Source organism: Meriones unguiculatus, chromosome 16 (genome assembly GCF_030254825.1).
Source record: "Meriones unguiculatus strain TT.TT164.6M chromosome 16, Bangor_MerUng_6.1, whole genome shotgun sequence".
Taxonomy (NCBI): domain Eukaryota; kingdom Metazoa; phylum Chordata; class Mammalia; order Rodentia; family Muridae; genus Meriones; species Meriones unguiculatus.
This window is the reverse complement of record NC_083363.1, coordinates 55,767,840-55,787,152: the sequence shown is the minus strand read 5'-3', so window position 1 is coordinate 55,787,152 and position 19,313 is coordinate 55,767,840. Positions and strand designations below refer to the sequence as shown.

Sequence of the window (19,313 nt, the reverse complement as noted above, 5' to 3'; positions counted from 1 at the left end):
CTGAGAAGGAGAAGTGAACACAAAGTCCATTCCCTAACCAAGAACCTATCTGTAATTGATACCTGCTGGGGAAGGGAAAATCCATTTTCTCTAATAGTTTTTCACTGGGTAAATGAGCCATACTCCAGGCCAGGAGAACTTAGCCTACACAAAATGAACTCTGTGAGGGTTGGGGGTGGGGTTATTTTGTTCTTTATTGATTTGTTTGTTTGGTTGGTTGGTTTGGGGTTTTTTGTTTGGTTTGGTTTTCATTTGTTTGGTGTTTCTTTTGGGAGTAGGGGTTAGGACAGAGGGAGAGAGAAAGGAGACACAAGAACATGAAGTTCTGTGAGTGGGAAGAGGGCCTGGAGGACCTGGGGGAAGGGAAAACAGGGTCAAAATAGATTATATGAAAGACATTTAAATTAAAATGAATATTGAGAAAGAGAAGGGAAACATAATTCTCTTAGAGAAATAACCAGTAACTTGTCCTGAGGATAAAGTGGCATTAACTTTCTTTACTAAACACAGCAAATACAAACAGTTAAACTTTTTTGTGAAGATGAGAAGCTGAATTATTTCATTTTTAAAGGTTTATAATTTTTCTTGTTGGCTTTTATTCACCTGGTAGAGGCTAACTGAAAGTCGTGAGGAAAATCCAGACATATACATAACTTAAACATTGTCCTTCTGTGTCACTCAGAGCAGGCCGCTGTAACGGTGCTCTTGTATCTCAGTTTTACTATATAAAACCAATGTGAAAAACTAAAAATCTTAGGGCTTTTGAACAGTATTTTGAGCAATTCATAGGTCTTCATGGAAATTTTCTCTCAGGTTATTTTATGATTTCAACGTTGATATGATTGTTGAGTGTAATTAGAAAACCTGTTAGGCAGGCATCAGAGATGCGTGTGCGGTTTATTTCCTTCTGGTCTTAGGGGAGTTGCTCTTTGGAATTGGTCCTGTCTGCAAGAGGGAGTAGTGTTCACTGAGGTCTTTCAGAACGGAGGTGGAATACTGGAGAGTCCTTGTCACAGCTGTTGAAGGACCTCGGGAGCTACAGCAGCCACATGAGCATGAGAAGCACCAGGCTGCAGACTGCACCCTTTTCTTTCTTTCCCCTGCTTTCCACACTTCCCCCATGTTGCTCATGTTTCTTTCCGTTTGCTTTATTCCTTCTTTACATGAGTGTCCACCTTTATGTGGTCTGTTTGACCCATTCTGTTTCAGATCCTTACTCTGGGCCAATCTCATCTCTCCTGACATCCTTGGAAGTACACCAGCTTAGTGAAGACAGCTGGGCATCCTCTCATGAGGACCAACAAACAGTTCTCAGGTCCCCATGAGATTGGGCTGCTATGACTTTTGAATCTTTCCGGGTTCTTTTCTTGCCAGATGATAGTTTTCTTCCATTTCTGCCATCCTCAATAGAATCCAAACTGATGTGACTTTACTATCTTGGACCTTTGTCCTTCAAAATTGTGAGCCAATCAACCTCTACTAAATCACCCAATTTTGAGCATTCTGTTATGGCAACTAATGAAGGGAGTGATGTTTGTCTGGTCCTGAGACTTTATGCTCGAAAAACAACACTGTTAACAAGTACTGTGCCTGACTGCATCATCTTTCTCAGTTCCTTCCTTTAGGAATGCTCTGATTCTGACCCAAATTGTGTTCTCAGAGTCTATCATAGGTATCTCCCAGCCTTTCTTGGGTTTTTGTGTTTATTGAACGTGTAATTGTGCTTTCTGCCACAAACTTAATTAGAGCATTTGGGGTACATCTTGGTTTTCCTTTCCATTTCTAACTTTGTATCTCCAGCCTTGAAGTCATTCTGTCCACAAGCAAGTTGCATCAGTGCTCATCTTGTAGACTATCTTAATACAATGCTTAATAGTGATGTGCATATCGGAAAAAGTCAACAAGATCAAGAGCAAGCCTATGTTGTTGTACTACATAGGCAAGCGCTGGCAATTCAGGATCCCTTGTTAAATTTCTGAAGTCAGCAAAGTGGGTCTATACAAGGTGTTAGCATTCCAGCTCTGCAAGCCATAACTTGTTTCATGTGCCTATACACACACACACACACACACGCACACACACACACACACACACACACACACACACAGGAAAGAAACCTCAGCTAGCCACGTTTAGGCTAATATATAGTATTTTTTTTTTTCAATGCAGTTTATTCAGGAACCTTGAACAATCCTCGGACCCTGGGGAAAGCCAGCCCACAGCTTAAATAGCCATTTTTAATTTATTTTATATGAGAAGTAAATGCCAACATTTAAGAAACAGCTGAATCATTTTTTAAAAATGTATTCTCATGTCCACCTCCCTTAAGAGGGGTAAAAAAAAAAATTGTAAAAGCCACAAGACCAGGAAGTGAGCGAGAATCTGTGTCTTCTGTGTAGGACAGGGAAACTGCACCTGTGAAACCTTGGCAGCGTGGCTGTCTAACCCAGACCTGAACAATGACAGCAGCAGCTGACTCACCGCACGACAGTGGTGAGGGCGGTCTCGCAAGGCTCCACCCCCTCTCCATATGTAGACAAAGAGGTCCAAGTAGTCAGTGGCTGCAGAGAGAGGGAGAATCAGTCTCCTGATTCTGGGTAAAGTAACTGGATAAACCAGCTAGTGGTAAGCCCCTACTGGTTTATCCAACAGGAAGCATCATTTCTAAAGGCATATACACACAAGCAGCAGTAAACGGGCTCAGCAGGTTGTATTGTTCAACTTATGTGTATGTACATATAGCAGTAATAATTAAAAGAACAGTGCAGCTAGTATGTGAAAGATGAAGGAGGGTCTAGAGGTAGCGGAAGGACAGCAGTGGGAGACAGGTGAGATAGGATATTAAGGGACTAAAGATGACCAGAGTTTGTTATGTCTGTCAACTGTCACAGTGAAACACAAGAGTTTCTACAATTAATAAATGAAAATGGAAAGATTGTATATGTGCCTTGAGCCCTGTTGTTGAAGTGTTCAAATCATTCTTTTAGAAAAAAAAATTGTTTTAAAAAACCTAGTTCAGAGCCCACTGTTATGGTGCATGCCTGTAATCACAGCACGCAGGGAGGGAGAGGCAGGTGGATCTCTATGGGTTCAAGGCCAGCCTGGTCTACAGAGCGAGTTCCAGGACAGCCACGGCTATACAGAGAAACCCGTATCAAACAAACAAACACCAAATAAGTAACTAAAAAATAAAACCTAGCTCATATTTAGGAACGGTTTGAGAAGAAGGGTGAGTGAGTGATGTGTAGCGCACCGCTGTGGCGCATCAGCAGATGCTGGCGGGCGTTTCCATGTGAGGTGCCAGCTCCTTACGGAACTGTCTGCCTATTAGGGAAGCTTTGGTGTCCCACCGCCCCTGCTCTCATCTGGTGGGATCCACAGCCAGCCACAGAGGCTGGCGAAATGCCTCCTGTCTCTAGTCTGCCCTTTACAGTTGTGAGTCTGACATAGGAGAAAGTCAGTTCTCCTCTCCCCTGGGCTGAGAGCAAATCTGTCTCATAATCTGGACTCCTAATAATTGTGTTCTCAGGTCCTTTCACATTTTTTGTTTAATTTGAAAGCATATACATACGCTGTTTCTGTATTCCTCTATGGGAAGTTAGATTAAGCTGCACATGATTTCTTAATTCTTTTTAAAACTGATCCTGTCCCTAATGAGACCTCCCAGCAACTTTATTTTAACAGGATGCATTTCTTGTCTGAAATGAAGATAGAACCTGACAGTGCTGCCTAATCGGCCTCTTGGAATTCTCCTTGGTTCACTTTTTTTCTCCCATGTATTTTTTTTTAACTTCCTCTGCTTCATCGCTGTTATTCTAATTTGTTAGTTGTTCTTGCCAGAAAAGAAAATATTGTCTTTGTTTCTGTCATAACTTTATGGTTATACATATCTTTTGCTTATCTCAAATAGGCTATGGTGTGATTAGTAAGGTGCTTTTAAAGTAGATGGGTGAGTTATTTCCAACCCAAATATTTTTAAATGCAGATAGACCAGGCCACAGAGGAAGACAATGCAGCCAGTCCTGATGAGACCCGATAGGTTACGGTCAGATGGAAGGGGAGGAGGACCTCCCCTATCAGTGGACTGGGGAAGGGGCAAGAGAGAAGAGGGAGGGAGGGTTGGATTGGGAGGGGCTGAGGGAGGAGGCTACAGCTGGGATACAAAGTGAATAAATAAATAATAATAATAAAAAAAGAAGAGTCCTCTCTGTAGTGCGGTGCTAAAGATACCTGGGTTCTTAATCTGAATTTAATTAAAAACAAACAAACAGAAAACACCTAGCCTTTCCAGTGAAGTCTGCAGTTTTCATATTCTGTGTCTTAGTTGTCACTAACCTTTTACATGTGTTCTCACCTGTGCTGGGTGGTTTAATGAAGGGTGATCTGGGTCAACTTGGTCTGTATGGCATGGCTTTGGGGTGGGCTGTTACCTTGATTGTTAATCATGTCAGAAGGCCCAGCCACTTGTGGACTGCACCACTCCCTTGTTTTAATTTTACATAAAAGGAACATAAATATATACCTTATGGTTCAGCTGTATTTATGGGATTAATTTCGTCTTCAGGTGATTTATGGCGTCAAATCTTAAATTTGTGTTTGAAGTCTTCTTTGAAATGACAGTTCAAATGTGTCAATCTGTTGTTTTTTTATCCATAATTAATTACAAGTTCATCATTGCACAGCTTTAATGGCTGGGAAAGCATTGGGGTATAAGCTCAAAATGTTGGTATTACTTACAAAATTTTTTACTTCATTTTTTATTTGTTGTCATTGTTTTTAATTAATTTGTTTTTCATTTTTTTTTCTAATTGAGGAAAGATGGGTCATAGAAGTAGACAGAATCCTAGGTTTTGTGACAGGTTGACATTTACACAGATATTTCAGATAAATATTAAGTGAAGGTGATATAAAATTTGGATGTAAGACAATTAAAAGAAAACAATCCTTTAACAAAGTCTTGCTGGTGCTTGAAGCCCCAAGTACAACTGTACTTTTCTTGTTTTTGTCAGAACCTGTCAAGCAGTGTTTTGTGATGGGGACAGCGGGAATTCAAGACTGTGTTCATTTCTTTTGTGACAAGGTTTGCCTTTTGAAAGAGGGTACAAATGAACCTTTCTCTGGAGTTTTCTTTCCCTACACTTGAGGTTATCTCTTAATTCCAGCATTTTTCTGTGCTTGGTAACGGGGTCAAATATATATATATTTTTTATTTGGGAGTGGCAGAAGGCCATGAAACTTTACAAGTTTCAGCTACCATTGCGTTCTACTGATAAGGACAGGGGCTTGCAACACTCTGAAGAGACTGCATGAAGTAGAATTGGAAGGCAAATTGAATTTACAAAAGATATGGTGGCGTTCCTAATAGATACTCGAATAGGTTCTTCACGCTCACATTTTGCTGAGCTTGGCTGGAAGTGACTTCATTACAGCAAAGACAATCTGATGTAGGGTAAGTTGTTGCCTCTCAGCGCTCCAGAGGGCTTTAGTTCAGTTTTCCTGATGGGTTCACAGCAGTGTTTAGTGCTGCGTCTGTATAAGCAGGTGATGTGAAGCTAAGTCCAAAGAGTGTGTGTGATTGCTCTATGCCTCTGTGGTTAGATTACTAGGTTTATGGCTACAAGATTTTAAAAGATGCTGCAGTATGATATGCTGACAGAAACCATTAAAGTCAAAATACCAGGATGTGTTCTCCTCTTGTTGTCAAAGTAATAGTGTTAAAAGCCACGGGTGGCAGGTCAGAAAGATCACTTGCTATCACTGGCCATCTGTGTTTTAATGCTGAGCTAAACCACTCCTGGATGATCCCAGCATCATTGTGGTGTCCAGGCTGCAGAAGCACAGCACACTACATGATTTATTTATTGAGTTTCCTTTTTGGAATGGAGATATGGAAAGTCCAACAACTGTGGCCGCAGTGGCTTCGAAGAAACTTAACTTGTATTCTTTCTCTCTTACCTCCCTGTGTGTTTTAGATTTTGGATTTAGTGAAGGGGACTCATTACCAGTTGGCCTGTCAGAAGTACTTCGAGATGACGCATAACGTAAGTAAACTGATTAACTTTATGGACTGATTGTGTGTGCCTTGCTACTCTGAATTTTGTTTGGTGCTTTTGGAACTGCAGCTGCACCCACCACTCTGTGTCTAGGTTCAAGACCCAAGGCTATTGAGCTCTTTGCTAAAGAGGCAGAGTGCAAAACCTTTAAGCTTTCTGATTTCTGTCACAACTAGTCAACTCTGCCACAGCATTTCAAAAGCTACCATAGAAAATATGTAGACATAGCTGTGAACTTACAGAACTTCTAAAGCAGCAGCTCTCAACCTGCGGGTCACAACTCCTTTGGGGCTGAGCTGCCCTTTCCTGGGGTCGCCTAAGACCATTGGAACACACAGATGTTTCCATTATGATTCATAACCGTGGAAAAATTACAGTTATGAAATAGCCACGAAAACAGTTTTATAGTTGGGGTGAGCACAACATGAGGGAATGTATTATAGGGTCAAAGCATTAGGAAGGTTGATAACTACTATCTATAAAGAGGGTCAGAATTAACCCATAGGTCTTTGTTTGCCAATCACTGAACTGGATTAGATCTGGAACCTTCATTGTGCCTGTCCAGAAGAACCAGGGACATTCTCCATCTTCTATGAAGAAAGTTTGATGTATTTGTGGCTGCTGCTTGATAGTAGCCTAATGTGCCTCCCAGGTCTCTTCTGTTCGAACTGTAGAGCCGTGGTTTACTTGTGGATCGGTAACCACGAGGGAATCAAGAAATATGACGAGTATCTTGCCTGCCTCCTTAGTACTGAAAGTCCTTTAGGGTAACTAAGATGAGTGCTGAGTGGCTCTGTCTTTCACAGAGGGTCTTGAAATCTGGAAAGCAAGAGCCACAAGCTCAAGAGGCCTGCAGTGACTCGTAGATAAATAGCCCCGGAAGGTGAATTGGCTGCAGGGGGAGAAATATGGTAGAAACTCTGGAGCACTGAAGAATGTATGCCCTGCTGCGTTCATGTGGACAAAAGTGACGGCTTTAGGATGCCAACAGAAAATATCTGTAGGACAAATTCAGCCCACTGGCTCCTCATTCAACCATTAATTTGGATGTGGGTTCCTAACAGGACACGTATCTGAGAACAGGCTTTGGAGGTCTGTACACCTCTGAAATAGTTTGTCACTGAGCACATATGGGCACTGCTGTGGAGTGTGATACTATCCTGAGTATCCACAAAGATGCTGTGTTTGTAGAGCCAACTCATTGTCAGATACTGTGCTAAATATTATATTTATATGTTCTATTAAGTTGACAAAAGATGGTTTTTAAAGTTCTGACTTATGTAATTGCTGGATTTCTGTATATGTTTTCTTAAAAAATTGTCTTATCAATAATCAAAATGATAAATAATATGAGCCCACCTTTGTGGAACCCTTAAAGCATATCAGGCAAAACACTAAGGTCCTCGACCACAGCAATAGCCAGGTACTATTGTAATGCATTAGTGAACACGGGGAAGCTGAGCAGCCTGGTAAGTTCTTTTTGGAATGGCATTTGGATTTGAACCTGGGCTGGCTAAGTTATTAAAAGTCTGATAGTCTAACCATAATCTATACTTGGTACTAGATTTGAAAGAATATCAGCTGAGGTGATCGTAGACAGGAAAATATTAAACACTGAGGCACTTTCGAGGTTAGCTGGACTAACTCATAAACTGTGGTTTATGTGTGGCAAACTGTGGTTCCAAGTCACTCCTCTGCATGCCTCAGTTGATCAGAAGGATATGTAAAGCTAGAGATGGGCCGCCATGAGTCTAGACTTCTGCATCTAATTGGAAACTATTATTCCTATTGTAATATAACTTATTTTTATAAAATTGAAATATTTGTCATAAAAATTGTAAGCAAAGACACAGTTTGCTTAGTTTGATCATGACAGGACCCATAGCAATGTCCCATGCCTGGCCTTCTCAGCACCATGCGAACAAACATCCACTCACTCAAATAGGGAACCAACAACAGATCACCTTGGGGAACCAGTGAGTTTTATTAGGGTTACACAGGAATATGAGTGAGAGGTTACAGACAGGAGTAAATAACTCAAAGACAACTGTATCACCAAAGCCCACTCCACCATGATGAAAGCTTATGAAAGCTGCAATCTTGGAGCACACAGTCTGCATGCAGCTCAGCAAGTTGGAGAATATCCTTTTCAGGTGGCTCATTTGGTCTGAGCCTTTTTAGGTACCCTGGCTGGTCTTTACTTCCTCCAGACAGTTTGACTTATCTGTCTCTTCCAGGAACCTCAGCTTCTCTCTGAGAGTCCTCAGCAGTGCTAATCACTAATATATGCTTAGGGGGGTAGGGTTGACTAGTGAATCTAGTCAGTTTCAGGGACTTCCTGAAGCTATTGAATTGTTTATTTCCTGAGTTTAAGAAGCTTCCCTTTAGGATTCCCTTTAGGATCCCTTGCTTAGTTTGAGAGTTTTAATTTCATATATGCTCTCAATCATTTGTGAAGCTTTTAAGTAAAAAGCCTCCAAACATTCAAATTTTGGCATCTATCTTTAATTTACTTTTAAATTAGGTTTAAAATTGAGTTATACCAAATTTTACCCTCCCTCCTTTTTTTCCATGTTTATTTTTTGTTTGTTTTCGTAATACAGCTCAGACTAGCCTGTTATTATGTAGCCCAAGCTTGACCTTGAATTCCTCAGCCCCCTGCTTCCACCTTCTGAGTGCTGGGATAATAAGCCAATGCTGTACCAGGCGAGCCATGCCCGGTTCACCGAGTTCCTCGGTATGCTTCTATGGTGCCCAGTACAACTAGGGCCATAATTGCTTATTTTTAAATCTTTCATTAGTTTACTGAAGATGTGCATCTAAGTCCTTTCTTACACAGAAATGGTGTAGCTTTTTCCTACACATCAATCAATGACATAAGGCTATTTGTATTCATTAGATCTATTGCTATAGATTTTTAGATGTGGATATCTCCATTTATTATTTTTTAGTGTAAAAATAGAACCTATTTTTATTACTCACTTTCTGCCATCCATCTCCCTCCCCTGTAAACCTCTGTGTTCATTTTCCTCAGGCCTCTGTGATGAAATTCACTTAAACGCAAGTTTTGAAAAGGAACTCGTTAATTGATACCATTTGCAGCAGTGCTGTGATAGCTCCATATGCCTCTGTGGTAACACCAGCTGCCTCATTACAAGCTGCCATTGCAAAACCTCTTGATTAAAGCCCGAACGTCCCATAGGAGAACAGCATTGCTCCCATTCTTCCACCCTACATTGCTGTGGCAGAACTGTGAGGCCCACGTGTGAAGTCATCACGTGGAATGGCTTGATTGGGCGGGTGTCAAAGGCCTAAGAAAGGCTGTCGGCTTCAGTGTTCCTGAGGAGCACTGCTCAAAACAGCTGAATGTTGCCACACCGCATTATCTGCATTCTTGCACGCCTTCACTCTAACTGGAAACTCTAGGCCTCGTGGAGGTTAACCTCTGGGTCTTAATTAAAAGTGGCTTCATTAGAAATAGATCCCTTTGAATATTGATTGGTGACTTACTTTCCAACTAGTTGAGCATAATTTCTCCCCCATCATATAAACTGCCACAAAAGCATTGTGAAATCTATTACACACTTTTCTGAAGTCCTAAGTGGGGTATATGAATGCACATAAGTGTCTCCAATGATGTGGGGTCATCCTTGCAGGTAGCAATTTGAGTTTCAGGCTAGAAGCCACAGCACCATCTCTCATCTGGAACTCCATCGTAGCTTCCTAGCTCATTTCCCAGAACACACACATGACCCCTTTTTTCTTTCTTCTTTACACAGCAGGGAGTGGTAGTTACCATAATGGAATTTGATTATTTCATTAACCTGCTTTAAAACACCTAGCTGTGGGTTTCCATTTTATCTGCAGATAAAATCTGAAATTCATAATACATCCACTAGGACACTGTCACCAGCTGTGCTGACCTGGTCCTGATTCCTGCTAGTTCTGTAGACCTTCTAGGTTAATATGTTACATCCTTTACATCCGAAACCCCTTCCCCCAAAGACCCATCTCCAGCCAAAGGGGATAGGAGAACCTTGAGGGAGTGGAGTCTAGTGGAAGGGAGCCTAGTCATGGAGATTGTGCCCTTGAAGACATGGAATGTTGATCATTGCTCTATCATGTTTTCTTTTTATGATCTACTGCCTCAGCATGTGCAGCCCCAGGCAATGGACCATGTGTTGAAGTCTGAGAACTCTGAGCCTGAATTACCTTTCCCTCTTCATAAATTGTTCTATTGAGTGTTTTGTCATAGTAACACAAAGTTGTAAAAATGAAAATGTAATACCATGTTCAAATATAATTAAATTCATCTACAAAGAAACAGGAGATTCATAAATACAATGTTGATATAGGTACCATACCAATACGTGTGTTTCCAAGTAGAGAGGGAATCAAAAGGAGATTGTTTGTTTTGGTGAGTAATAAAGAAAATAGCCACTGGCACTTGGAAATTTCAAAATGAGCAATTGGGATAACCTCCTTTTCCACAAGTTGACTTTAAAGAGTATTTACTATCATTTTTGGCCAGGTTTATATTTGTCCCCTTTCCCTAAACAAACAAACCAAGTTTATTTTTCTGAGCAGTTGAAAGAAGACTACAGGGAGTCATATACACTTTCTTCAAAACAAAAGGAAAGACAGGATGCTCCCAGAAATGCAGTCCAGCCGAGGACGTTTATCACACCAGCAGCAGCTGCCAGACCACACGTTTAGCAAAAGGAATTAGGGCTCTGTGGGCCTGAGAGAGAAAGCTGGGAACACCACACAGATCATGTCAGCAGCCAGTCTTGGGGCCCTGGGGCCTGCTGTAAATGGTTAGTAAAGGTATTAACATAGAAATTCATAAAAGTACATCCCTTGAATATTTTTTAAAGTTAACTATCCTTCCTTTGTTAACTCTTTGGTGTAAAAAGCAAGGAACTATTGAGTATAGTCTTCTAATTAAATTCAGTTCCATCTCTCTTTCATGCCTGTAATATGCAATCAACAGTTTCTAGTTTGGGTTTCTTTAAAGTGGGGGGAAAAAGCATAATGATAACTTTTCTTCTGGGAACTCTGCCTCATGTTTAATTGACTTATCTTTCTTGACTCTTTTTGGACTTCATAGAACTACAACTCTTAAAATTCATATTCCATTAGTGTTCTACCATAAGAACACATTAAGATAGCACTATTATTATACCCATTCCATAGATAAGAAGAGTGAGATTTAGAAAGGTTACTATGTTTTGTCTTGCTCACATTGAATTCTGAGACTTTGGTATAGTTCAGTCATCTTCTGTAATGATGGGTGTATTGAAAGCTTTAAGAACTTGAAAGAACGTGTTAAAAAAAAATCCCTCATATTAAAAAAAAAAAAGAAAGAAAGTCTTCCTTATTAGTATCCCAAAAGCAGAAAGACACACATGGTATATCCTCACTCATATAGACTTATAAGATAGGATAAACATACTAAAATATGTACACCTAAAGAAGATAAACAAGAAAGAGGTCCAAGGGTAAGATGATCAATTCTCATCTAGAAAGACAAAGGGGATGGACATTGGAAAGAGGAGAAAACAAGTAACAGGACAATAGCCTACCACAGAAGGCACCTGATACTCTACCTAACAGTGTATCAAAGCAGATGCTGAGACCCATAACCAAACCTTCCGCAGAGTATAAGGAATCATATGAAGGAAGGAGGAATTAGTATATCCTAGAGGGGACAGGGATCCCCACAAGGTCCAAATATATCCGAGCACAGGGGTCTTCTATGAGACTGTTTATCCAATCAAGGACCATACATGGATGTAACCTACAACCCCTGCTCAGACATAGCCCATGGTAGCTCAGTATCCAAGTGGGTTCCCTAGTAAGGAGGACAGGAATTGTTCCTGACATGAACTCATGAGCTTCCCCTCCCCCCTGAGGGAGGAGCAGCCTTGCTAGGCCACAGATAAGGACATTGCAACCATCCTGAAGATACCTGATAAGCTAGGGCCAGACGGAAGGAGAGGAGGACACCCCGTCTCAGTGGACTCGGAAGGGGGCAGGGAGGAGATGAGGGAGGGAAAGAGGGAGAGGGCTACAGCTGGGATACAAGTGAATGTATAAAATTATTTAAAAATAAAAAAATATTAAAAAAGATTTTATGTTAGAACTAAAAAAAATGAAAATCTTCCTTATTACCATTTTTCCAGATATTAGATTGTTTTTGTATGAATTTTTTTAAGGCTTTGTAAAAATAATCTTTAAAGGGGCTGGAGAGATGACTCTGTGGTTAAAAACACGGATGATTCTTGGAGAGACCCAAGTGTGTTCCCCAGCACCATATGACATCCTACAACGGTAGCACCAGTTCTTGGGGATTTGTTGCCCATCTTGAAGGCGCTGACATACATGCTGCCAAAACACTCATTCACACAAATAAAAATAAATGCAGCTTTAAAAGTAATATTCAAAGTCAAGTTGTCTAAAACTTTCTTTGTCAGTTTATTTGACTTTGCATGAAGCCTTTTGACACGGCTGCAGAGAAACGTAAGTGCTCTAGCCAGAAGACCTCAATTTAGCATGCCGTGTGAGGTTTTGTAGAATTCCGTCTGTGTGTGGTATTGTGTTACAGGACACTTTCAGGCGCTGTGTCTTCAGCATGTCTCTCTCCCCTTCTCAGCTTCTTGTTAGCCCCTCTGTTCCCCTTAGCACTTTCATTTTCCTGTTTATGCCATAGACACACACTTGACGTTAATGCATATGTAAAATCCTGGAACCACAACTGAGAGAAAAGTAGATGTTTGTCTTTCCTGGACTGGCTTAATTTGCTGACTACAATTATCTCCAGTTGTTGTTATGTGGTTTGCAGTTTTCCTGCAAACGACATAACTTCAGTAATGATGCGTAGCAGCATTCCGTTGTGTGTATGTACCACATCTTCTTCATCCATCCCTTGGCTGCTAGAAAGCTAGGGTGGTTTCAGAACTTGCCTATTGTGAATAGTGCTATAGAAAGAGTGTGTAGTAATATCTCTCTGACACGCTGACCTCAGTAAATACTGCAGCGGTATTTTCATTGATATGAATCCATTTACTAGCTCTGTGACCAAGTAAACTATATAACCTCCATAGGTATCTGTTTGCCAGTCTCTATGTGGAGGGCTTCAATTGAAATGGGCTGCAGTGTCCTTCCAGTCTCTCATTTCCTGTTCGTGAAATGTGCCGCCTTCAGATTGGAATGTGTGAACTTCTTGTGACACACTCAAGGTTTTCAGGAACTGGGTGAAATCAAAAGTAATAACAAAGCTAATAAACTTTGCCTTGTTAAGAAAGTTATAAGTTTGTCATAAATCATCGAGGACAGACTTAGAAGTTAAGCAGCCCCATTGTTAAAAAGACAAAGCTTTGCTTTCTTGGTGATCTGGGTAATAACTCTTAAAGCTATATATAAAGAACTAGGCATTTAACAGAGCAACATAACTGAAATTACTAAAATACTTATTAAAGGACTAAAGAATCAGGAAGTCTGGAGCTGCTCACTCTCCAGAAAGACCCCCCCCCCCCCCTTTTTTTTTCTCTGGCTCATCGTCCACCCGCTGAGGGCTAAGACTGAGCTGCAGCAGCCCCTTTTCTCCCAACCAGTCTGGATTAATCCTCCACGAGATTATATAGATCTAATCACACTCTCTCCTCCTTAAGGACTTACAATTCCAGCTTCCTTGTGCCTTGAGAATTATGTCTAGACAGACTCTGGGTTTCCGGGATCTCTGAGGTCTGGTTCCTGCCAATCTTTCTAACCTCACTTCTTCTTGTCTCTTACACGCCTTTTATACCAGGCCACGTGAACCGCTTGCCCCCGGGGCCATTCCCTCTCCACCCTGCTCTGTGTTTCTGCAGCTTCTGTACTCCTCTCCTCCCTCTCCTGGGCTTCTGCCCTTTCTATCCAGCCAGCCCCAGCTCAAATAGCACTTCCTCACAAAGCCTTCTTTGATATGCCTAGCCACAGTAATGGACCGTTATCTGTGACCCCTTCCACTTTCCATTTCTGGAAACGACTTTTCAACTTATGAATTATAAGGCTGTGATTTTCTTTAGCTTTAGTTTTAGTCAAGTGCATTCTCGTGTTCTGAAAAACTACTGCTTATCACACAGGCATGTATATAATAAGCCATACAGTAAGGTGTGAAGTATATGACTGGCTGGTTCTGGGCTCAACTCAGTAAATATTTACCAGATACCTATTGTGTACAAGTGAGCTCAAGACAGAGTGAGGTGTTAAAAATAGTAAAAGCCAAAAGCAGGGGCACAGACCTGGAGTCTCAGCTACTCAGGAGACTATAGCAGGAGAAATACAAATTCAAGGCTAAGATAGCCAAAGACAGATAGGGATACTACCTTTAACACATAAGTAAGTAAGTAAATAAATAAATAAATAAATAGGATATAGCATAATGGTTACTGATCTGAAAAATATCAAATGAAAACATCATATTTTTAAAACCAAGCAAAGCTCAAGCAAAGTGGTGTCTGTTGTCACCTCTGCCTGCAAATGAGAAGGTCAAGGTTCACGTTACATTATGTGTTGCATAGAAGTAGCACTCTAACCCATAAGGTGAGAGTGAAGAAAGTGAAGAAGGAGAAGGATCACATTTTAGATAAAATTCCCCGTTATATTATGCCGCATCATTTAGGAGTCACTAAAACATAAAAGACTTCAAAGTTTTCAGGAGTGAATATTGTATATGTATGCAATACTTTGACCTTGGCCCAAGGACATCCCATCTCCAACCTTAATACTGTAATCTTGGCAAGATCCCTAACCTCTCTTTCTCCCCTGTGTTGCCTGAAAACTATTGACACTCTGGCTGAGTACATGGATGAGAGCGTGTTTATTACACCTGGCATGTCGTAGGCAGTATGGACTTGCAGCTAGTAAGAAATATGTTCTTGTTCTCCATTGGTCAATTTTAGGATCAACATCTGGGAATAATAGTATTTGATCCTCCGTTCTCTATGATTACTAAAGGCAGAGAGTAGTGAGAAAAATGAGATAACACTCAAAGTCAGCGTCTGAGGAAAAAAGTAGCATAAACTCTTAGGTATCTGCTAAGTCACAGAAAAGGTCTAGAAAGAAGATTTTTCTGTAACAGGACAGATTACAGTGTGTCCGAAGCTAACGCGGAGAAGTTACATCAAGTAAACTTGCTTGCTTGTTGGGTCTCTTATGAGGCTGACGAGATGAGATTCCATACGCTCAAGCTAAGCTCTGAAATACACTGGCACCTGGGACCGGTATCAAGGTGATTTTAATGCTACTTTGAAAAGGTTGGCTAGAAATGTGCTAAGCCTCTTGCTCAGGGCTAAGGATGTGTGCATCACCAATGGCCAGTGTAACACAGAGACTTGCCCAGATGTGTTGCCCAAACTTTCTCACTGCTGGGCAGGCGCCGGAACCTAGGTTCACATGCTGGGGAAGGGCTCTACCACTGAGCTGCCCAGCCAGCCAGCCCCGTGGAATGTTACTTCTCATCCTGAGCATTGATCAGCACACACTGGAATGACGTGTAACCTAAAAATTGAGCGTGCATGGGATACAGAGGGCTGAGTCATCCAGAATGTCACAGAATGTTGATCAAGGTCTGCGGACAGGGCAGAGGAGGAAGCCATGTGTTTGACACAGTCGAGCGGTTTCCGAGTAGGTAGTGGGTAGGAATCCGAGCCATTGCAGAGCTCTGGGCCAAGCGTACATATGTCCCAGACACACTGTGGGATCTTCAGCTGAAGCTCCGCGGCATGAGCTGGGTAGGTAGTGGGAGTAGCTGGGCCCCACAGCGCACACTTCCAGCCGTGAGCGGGGCGAGGACCGCCTCTGAAGCCTTATTTCTGGCTGTGCTATGTGCTCATGTGGTAAACCTTTGCTTCCTCGGACAGGTGGACGATTGCGGCTTTTCTTTGAATCATCCGAATCAGTTCTTCGTCGAGAGCCAGCGGGTCCTAACTGGCGGCAAAGACATCAAGAAGGAGTCCAGCCAGCCAGAGACGCCCCAGCACAGACCCAGTGTCCAGAAGAGCAGGGATGCCGCGTCTGCCCTGGCCTCTCTAGACTCCTCCCTGGAAATGGAGCTGGAGGGGCTGGAAGATTACTTTAGTAAATGATGTGGCCGCTGTCGTCACTCTCGCCCCAGGGAACACAGTCTTCTGTAAGGTTAGTCTTTGCAGACCTCTCCGTTACCCTCCCTAACCCACCTGCTCACGCACACACATTTATTAAGAAAGCAGACTTGCCTCCGCCTCATGTCTGACATGATGAAAAGGAAGAGTTCCTACTGAAACCTAGAAAGTTAAAAACGCTTAAGGATGAAAGTCCTCAAGCAACAATACAATTACAACCAACTTGTAAAGTTTCACTCAATTTTGGCCCAGTCCTCTTTTGCAACATTTTTGTTAATAAATATTGACATGTATATGACTTTGTCTGTGTAATAGAGTCTTTTTTCACAGCAGATTACGTCTTTATTTGTAATGCTCATCATGGTCAATCCATGTGTGTTAGGAGTGGATAAAGCCCTGAGTGAGTGTGTTGGTGACTTGGGCACGGCCATGGCCGGGATGCCGAAGCCAAGACTCACAGGAGTGGCAAAGCCTTCCTCTGGTCTAAGTGGGAATGCTGACAGAGTGTGCAAGAAATACCAACTGCAGCTTCCTGCTCTGGGTGCCTGTGGCGCGGGACCACCACCCTATGGAAACCGCCTGTGGAGGTCAGCTAAAGGTCGCCTCCCTCCAGATGCTGCTGCAGCCAGTGCACGCCATCACACAAACACAGCCTGTGCAGCCCCAGGTGCTCTGCATGTGTGTCTGCGGTCTGTCTGTTCCAGTCAGCTCACACCAGTGAAGATGAGACACTTTTTCCTTCCTTCCTTCCTTCCTTCCTTCCTTCCTTCCTTCCTTCCTTCCTTCCTTCCTCCCTCCCTCCCTCCCTCCCTCCCTCCCTCCCTCCCTCCGTCCCTTCCTTCCTTCCTTCTTTTTTTTTCTTTTCTTTTTTTTTTCCTTTTTCCTTTTATTCTTTTGTATTGCCTATTTGTTGTTCATTATCAACAAGGAGAAGGTCTGTTCCCAGGAGGCAGCAGACTGACTGCAATGAAGGGTGACTTGAGAAACTTGAGGATTACTGTAGCTGTTCTGCAGTTAAGGGGCAGGCTAATGAGTAAGGAATGGCACTCTGCATCTCTCTCATTTTCCACCTGCTTATTGCTGCAGCTAGAAGATTTAAAGTCTAAATAATCTGGTAACTCATGTTCCTCTCAGTGGAAGCAATGGACTTAGCAAGCGCTGAGAGTGTCCACAGACCTGTAACAGCAGCTCCCTGTCTCACCGCTGGCAAGGGTGGGCCATACAGCCCATGCGAGCAGTGTTCAGCAAGGCCATCTTCCAACCACCTGATTTCTCGCTGCATATCCAGTTTCCCACAGGGACCGAGGCTCTAAGAGAATGGATTATTTTAAAGTGAAAAATATTCCTCCATTGGAGTCTCTTCTTCTGGTAAAGGAGTACTTTTCCTTTATTCTTGTGAATCAAAATCTAAACAGAAAAGAGATTATATTTAGAAAAAGGATTGTTCAGAGTGACGTAGTTTCAGTCTTATGATGTGCTGCATCCTTATTAGAGAATTGAAATAGGAACATGTACCGGAGCCTGAAGGGGTCAGTAGACCTTAACTAGAGGCTTCTGGATCAACCGTTTCTTGGACTATTTAGTTATCCAATTAAGTGAGATACTGTCTGAGCAATTGTTTGGTTTTCTTAATGAATTTTATTATCTGCTTCAGAAAATGGAAAATAGCTTTACTCGACTGTAAATTACTGCTCTTCTGTGGAAGCCTCAGCTAGTCCATCATCACTTAATTTTCAGCAAGAATCTAATGATTCTCAATCACTGTAAACCCCAAGGTTTTTTTTTTTAATGTTATGAACAGGTGCTCCATAGAGTTATTTTTAGCCACAGAATTAAAGTTAGCTTTAGAATGTTGAGCATCCAAATGTGGATCTTTTATGACAAAAAGAGAACGTTGGACACAATCTCATCACAGATTTCAGTGACAAGTCTTAAGATCTCCGTAGGTGGCAGGAGATCCGTAGGTGGGGCCATCTTTTGTTGCTGCCTCGCTTGCTCCTTTCATGAGGCAGAAGGACAAACAAGGAGATATGTCTTAGTGCCTGTGTGTTTTTTGGTTTGGTTTTGTTTTTTTAATGACAGCTTCAGGAATTTATGTCATCTTCTCAAATGTCTTACATGTAGCTAGTCAAACCCCAGAATACCACTAGTTTAGGTTCTAGTTGAAAATTCTACATCTTAGTGGTAAGATTTGATAGCCTGTCATCTGTTTTACAGAAAAAAATACGTACAATTCTGTAAAGCCTACAGATAGAAGGACAGAAGTTAGAGGCTTAAACAAAAAAAAAAAAAAAAAAAAAAAAAAAAAAAAAAATTATGCTTTTCTGGTGCTTTGGGAGGTTGGGAAAAGCTATTCATTTTTTTTTCATGCTTCACAGATCTTGACAGTTTTGGCTTGTTTTCTTGAAGGCAGACTTGTTTGAGTTGAATGATGTAGGAGGAACCCAAAAGAAAAACCGAAAGATGGTGTACTCTTCAAAAAGTAGCCAGTGAAAAAGAAGGATTATTCCAGATTGTTAACTGTAAAAAGTGAGGCTGTGTGACTGCAAAAACAACAGGTGACACAGCTGAAGAAAAGCAAGGTTGAACTCTAGCTGTCGAAGCGATGGCATTGTTCAGGGAGATTTTATGTTGTTCTGTAGTCTTCATCCTACCCATCGGACACAAGTTCTTAGTTGTCCTGCTCATAGAAGAATACTAGAAGAGTTTAAATAAACTTTTTAGGACTTATTATATTAGAGACTGATTAGACAGAACAATTACAGATTTTGAATGTGTTGGAGTAGAATAAAGCTGGGGGAAGATCTCTAATTCACACAGACTTGTAGTGAGCTGAGGCGTCTCTCTCAATCACAGGAGGATGTTTCTCTTGCCGTACCTTGCTTTGTCACTGATGTTCATCGTTGTACATGCACATTTCTGTCGTTCTTTGCTGAGGAGGAAACGCGTGGGGTTTAAGCTTGGAAGATGAAATGAGACAACTCTAAAGTTTCATTGGGTTGGAGTGCAGTTTGCAGATTTAATCAAGGACTTCCACAGGCATCCGCTTGACATTAAATGTAAGTGCCCATTAAAGCGAGAGTCTGACAGCCGTTCTGCTTGTGAAGCTGTCTGA

At 41.7% G+C, this 19,313-nt stretch overlaps 1 protein-coding gene across 4 annotated transcripts in view; it reads left to right on the top strand.

Moving 5' to 3' along the window:
- Nucleotides 1–16,491, top strand: part of Prim2 (DNA primase subunit 2) — a 226,208-nt gene extending 209,717 nt beyond the window's left edge. For all 4 annotated transcript variants that reach the window (XM_060369819.1, XM_060369820.1, XM_060369818.1 and 1 more), the window contains 2 exons: nucleotides 5,973–6,041; nucleotides 15,959–16,491. In XM_060369819.1, the coding sequence (XP_060225802.1) occupies nucleotides 5,973–6,041; nucleotides 15,959–16,183 (294 nt within the window). In that variant the 3' untranslated portion in view covers nucleotides 16,184–16,491. The remainder of the gene's footprint in view (nucleotides 1–5,972; nucleotides 6,042–15,958) is intronic.
- The last annotated feature ends 2,822 nt before the right edge of the window (nucleotides 16,492–19,313 follow it).